Below are 5,202 nucleotides of genomic sequence, written 5' to 3' on the forward strand. Positions count from 1 at the left end.
AGACACGATAGGGTGATCGATACTTTTGCACAGTGCTATAGGTTTTTGTTAATTAATTAACCCTTGTGATGAACCTTTATGCAGTGTTTTTTATTTATTTATTTTAGGTAAAGTCCTTTAACATTTCCTTTATCTGTTGGTTTAGTGTTTTGTCTATTAAGGATATGAACTCTGTCAGCAGTATTGTTAACACCTGCTTCAAAGTCACAGGGGCCAAGCAGAGACATCTGTGCTCACTCTTTGGGAAATCAGATAATGAAGCAGGCAATAAAAATTATTAACATATTTTTCATCTGATTTCAGGAAGTTCCTCCTAGGTCACCATTTCTGTGTACCCCAGAGTGGATCAAATGTATACTTTAAATCCTTCACTCCCGCGGCTATTAGATTACTCAACACTGACAGGGTCCATTTAGATTATTTTTTTCTATGATTGTTCATTTTTAGATACTTGTCCTGTTTATTTATTTTATGTTTAATGTATTTATTTTAATTCTTTTCCCATGACCTCATTCTTTGTTGATCTCTGCCTTGACATGCAACAGTGTTTGTGTTTAAGGACTAGGTTGTGTGAGCAGGTTGTGTCCGTAAGATGCAAACAAATAGTCCTTTTTTGGCATTAATAAAGTGATCTGAATCTCAATCGACTAAGCATAGATGATTTTCATGTATGTACCCCTTTTCCAATATACATGTAACTGTATCTAGAAAAAGTGGACAGATTTTCTAAAAAGCATCATAGGTTCGTCATAGGTAGGTTTAGGATAAGGGTGTGTGGGTGTGATAAGGTTTATAGTGAGAGTACAGAAATTCCCTACGTCAGTGAGTATTTTCACAGTGACCAAACATCCAAGTGTGTGGTGTGTTTTTTCCTATTTCATTTTGTGAACCATATAAGTTGTTTTTAAAATGTTTCAGACTAGTTAAAAATCTCCTTTATAACCTTGTCTGCAGGGTAGAGCTCGTGATCTGAACATATACTGTATCAGGTTTAAATTGTGACAGAGATACGGCTTGTATAGAGCGCTGCCTCTATATGTGTCTGTACATGCTGCCACAGGGGGTAAGAGCTGAAAGAAAAGTGTTTGCTTCAGCATGTTGCATTGACACTGACAGTCCTGCATACCTATGCACATCCCCAGTTCTAGAGCAAGCCATTTACAAACAAACAAAACCCCCCAAAAGGAACACCCCTTCTCTAAGGGCACACGAATGCCAGAGACTGCGCACACACACACGCACAAACACACACACACGCACACGCGTGTCATTTGCACCGTGGCCCCTGTGGTGTTTCATTCAAGTGTATCTCACTGAGCGAGACTCATGGCAGCAAAAGATTTTGCTTTCCTCAACAAAAAATCAGAGGGGACAACTTTACAGTTGTAGTATTGTCTCTGACTCTCTCGCTCTCTTTCCAGCCTGCTCTCTCTTCTCCCCCTCTGCCTGTTCGTATTTACTCTATCTACCTCTGGAAGGCGGGCAGTAGAGAAAGGTGCATTTCCAGAAACGAGGTAAGGGATCAGATTTAACTGCTATTTTTGAGTGTTTATCCTCCAGTGTCACGTTTGCGTTCATGGTCACTTACTGCTGAAGAAGAACCGGCGTAACATGAGAAACAAACTGCGGCATCACACAGAGTAGCTGTTACACATATTTTGCTTGTTCAAGTCACAGTAATGTTTCCTCTAAAGAACAGGTAATGTTAACTGCTAATCAAATGCTGGATTTCTGTAAAAGACAGCTAAAAATGTGATTGTTCTAAGATTGTATATAGAGTAATATTTTCAATCAGATTCATGTTGTTCCAGTGTACTTGTTGTGGATTGGTTGGCTTTATGTGCTGTTTTCAAACTGGGCTAAAAAATTCATAATTAGCTCCCTTTCCCCTTTTTTTTCCTGTCGCCTTTGTGTAGTTTTGGGATAATTTGAATGATCGTGAACATTTAATTTTCTGTTTAACGTATTTTAGGTTGGGTAATGTTCTACTATCACATATGCACAGAGCAAAGGCAGAAACACACTGCAGGTGTTTGTTTCAGCTGTGACATATTTAACCTTTTCTTTGCAGGTTTTGATCAAACGGGCTTTTACAGTGTAAGAAAAATGTCTATCGTTTTCTGTTTTTACAGGTGCTCTACAGCGGCCCCATTATCTCTGCTCAAAATGTACAGCTTCATGGGAGGGGGTCTGTTCTGTGCCATAGTGGGTAATATCCTGTTAGTGGTCTCCACTGCCACGGACTACTGGATGCAGTATCGACTCTCTGGAAATTATGCCCACCAGGGTCTCTGGAGGTACTGCATGTCCAACAAGTGCTACATGCAGACCGACAGCATAGGTAAGAGATCCAGGGTGTCTTCAGCCCATTGGACCACCACAGTATTTGTAACAAATCAAAGGAGTGTGTACATTTATATGTCTGTTTTTCATTTTTGGATATTGACATGGCTGTGAAATAAAATCAATTGAATTTCTTTGGCTCAACAATCAAAACAATCCGGTCATACATGCCTTGTTCATTTCTGTCTGTTTTCACCCAGCTTACTGGAATGCCACCAGGGCCTTCATGATCCTTTCAGGGATGTCGTGCTTTGCAGGCATCATTGCTGGCATCATGTCCTTTGCGCACTTTTCCTCCTTTGAAAGGTTCAACCGCTCCTTTGCCGCAGGAATCATGTTTTTCGTCTCAAGTGAGTTGTCTTTCTTTTGAGTCGGCAAAAACACACCAACAGAAACAGTAATAATGGCACTAGAATCACTGACATGTGCATCCCAATCGCCCTCTCAGCTTTCTTTGTTCTCCTGGCGATGGCCATCTACACTGGGGTGACAATCAACTTCCTGGGAAAGCGATTCGGTGACTGGCGTTTCTCTTGGTCATATATACTCGGCTGGGTGGCGATGCTCATGACCTTCTTTGCAGGTGAGAAAGGACATCCAGTTGCAAAAGTCAATAACTGCTTAAGTTACCATTAAATACCTAAAATCCGACCATTTGAATATATTTGATGATCAAAGCCTCATCTCGGCCTGTTGCAGGTATTTTCTACATATGTGCCTACAGAATGTGTGAATGCAGGAGAGGAACCGGACCACGCTAGAGCGAGACAGGCAGCTTGTTTGAGAAAATAAAGACATGCTGCCTCTTCGAATACACGAAAGGCAGAAAGGTGGCCTTGACTGATCTACTGAAGAGATTATGTCTTATACCGATGCTGGAGGTCTTTGATGGTCTGTTTAGCATGTTTTTAAAAAGTCACTGCAGTACAGACTTTCTTTTAGTCACAGTAACAATATAGAGGACAAACGAAACTAATAAAGCTATAACATGACTGATGCTGTTTTTACTAGTGTAATTTGTTACTGGCTTAAGTTTTGTGTGGAAATCTCACCAGGAGATGGCAGCACTAAAACACCACGGAAGTCCTATCTTAGTCAGATTTGATGAGGAATGTAGGGCCACTATATTAAACATCAAATCAGGGATTAAATACCTGGTAAGGTTGTCGTTTTTGTAGATCAGATTTTTATACAGTCACTCCTTTAACTTTCAGCACCGCAGACTAATGGAAATACTTTTTATTAATAAGCAAACTCTACTGGAGGAATGTATGTAATGCAAAAATATTAATCCACAAAGCAAAGAACAGCACATCAAACCTCTGTGGGGAATATTCTTGTCTCGGGGTTCCCCCTGAAGCTATCAGATTCAATACAGCTGACAAAGATTTCCCCAAAGTAATAGAAAAATATATGATCTTTTTTGGGCTGTTGTTTAAAGGCAGAGCTTTGCCTTTGATTTTTGACATCCCCTTAAGGCTTGACAGCTCATGGAAAACTAGAGGGAGATTGTTTGTGTTTGTGTGTCAAACAGGCTACAAACAGCAGAATAGATTTTGAGAGGAACGCCAAGCTCCCAGACCGGGGCACACATCAGGGCAGGGTCCACAGCAAGCGATTGTTTTACTGCCTTTATCTTTACTAACTGCTTCCGTCTTTTTCTTGGTACTCATCCACTTCTCGAATCAGCTGAAAGGAAGAGAGCAGGAGCTGTTCAGGTAATGAATGCTTGGCTACTCAATGACGCAGAAACAATGGGAGAAATGTAAACAGTCGGTGGACAGGTCCCTTGGTCCAAGTTTCCATACTTGGTCACCCGTGGCTGCTGTAGAGAGAGAAGCTTTGTAATATTGTGTGCTTTTCTCCAGATTCTTTCATAACCCTCTGTGAACCTTTCACCAGAGTCTGGGTTTACAGTCTGTGGTATGACTTGGCAATTTTTTCAATTTTGTTTTTATTTTAAGGACTTAATACAGTCCTGCAATAAGACATTTTTATAGCAGCAGAGTGAAACAAAGTAACAGAGTAAAGGGTACTGACATATTTTTATTCATCTATCTGTACACACATTTAAGATTTAAGGTTAACATTAGTGTTTTGTTTTTGATTTGTAACCAGAATCAAGAGAGGTTTATTATCAAATGAAAAGGTTATTAACTGGCAACTACACACGGTGGAAACACAAAAATGCAGGGGAGGTCGCCCTTCTAAGAGGTCTGCTCATAAATGTTTGCTGCTGTCACTGAGAGCACCTGGAAGGTTTTAGGTTTCACTGACACAACCTGATGATTTATGTGACAACATCTCTAGTAAATCTGACTTTGCAGACGTGTTATTTTTCTCACATCAAACACGCCATCCTTGTGCTGTCAGTCTGTTGGGGGATTTTGAAGACTTTTTTTTGGTTTTGGCACAAAGAGGTATCAAGAACAAGGCAAGGGGGTCCAACAGGTAATCAGAATATTTGATTTAAAAAAAAAAAGCAGTGCAGAAAAGTGGCATGCAAAATAGTGAGCACATTTGTAAATTAATGTCTAGCCACATTACATGAAAAGTGACGCTACACAAGAGCTTGAAATGTCTATTTGTACTGAATCATCATTTTTTTAAGTGGTGAAAGAAGTATTCAGACCCTCCACTTAACTAAAAGTCATAATACTTAAAAAAAATATATATATAGCATGAAGGTCAAGATCAAAATGTACTTTATATGTACCCAAAATGTATGTAGGTTTAATGCAAAATCTTATCCATTAGATTATTGGATCAGAAACATTGATTTATTAATGGTCATGTCTCTTTAATGATGGCAATTGTCTAACCAACAGTAAAACTTTATATTAACATGTGAAACAAATG

General features: G+C 39.5%; 1 protein-coding gene across 2 annotated transcripts; it reads left to right on the plus strand.

Annotated features, from left to right (window-relative positions):
- Positions 1 to 1,345: 1,345 nt before the first annotated feature.
- Positions 1,346 to 3,442, plus strand: LOC146643888 (lens fiber membrane intrinsic protein-like). 2 transcript variants are annotated; one of them, XM_085395973.1, is made up of 5 exons: positions 1,346 to 1,514; positions 2,133 to 2,341; positions 2,544 to 2,693; positions 2,792 to 2,926; positions 3,043 to 3,437. In XM_085395973.1, exons 2-5 carry the CDS (start codon positions 2,167 to 2,169, stop codon positions 3,102 to 3,104), a joined length of 522 nt encoding a protein of 173 aa, XP_085252099.1. In that variant the 5' UTR covers positions 1,346 to 1,514; positions 2,133 to 2,166; the 3' UTR covers positions 3,105 to 3,437. The 2 variants fall into 2 exon arrangements, with proteins under 2 accessions (XP_085252099.1, XP_085252098.1); XM_085395972.1 differs by lacking the exon at positions 1,346 to 1,514 and adding an exon at positions 1,578 to 1,699 and having other exon boundaries at positions 3,043 to 3,442.
- Positions 3,443 to 5,202: the final 1,760 nt, after the last annotated feature.

This window comes from Rhamphochromis longiceps, linkage group LG22, assembly GCF_057381845.1.
Source record: "Rhamphochromis longiceps isolate RC_006_pf linkage group LG22, R_longiceps_female_GT1.1, whole genome shotgun sequence".
Lineage (NCBI taxonomy): Eukaryota > Metazoa > Chordata > Actinopteri > Cichliformes > Cichlidae > Rhamphochromis > Rhamphochromis longiceps.

Bases quoted from the DNA above. Each gene is read 5' to 3' on its own strand.
- LOC146643888 (XM_085395972.1), top strand. From the start codon at position 1,680: ATGTTTCCTCTAAAGAACAG. The intron at 1,700-2,132 runs GTAATGTTAACT...CTGTTTTTACAG, and splicing joins ATGTTTCCTCTAAAGAACAG to GTGCTCTACAGCGGCCCCAT. The intron at 2,927-3,042 runs GTGAGAAAGGAC...GGCCTGTTGCAG, and splicing joins GCTCATGACCTTCTTTGCAG to GTATTTTCTACATATGTGCC.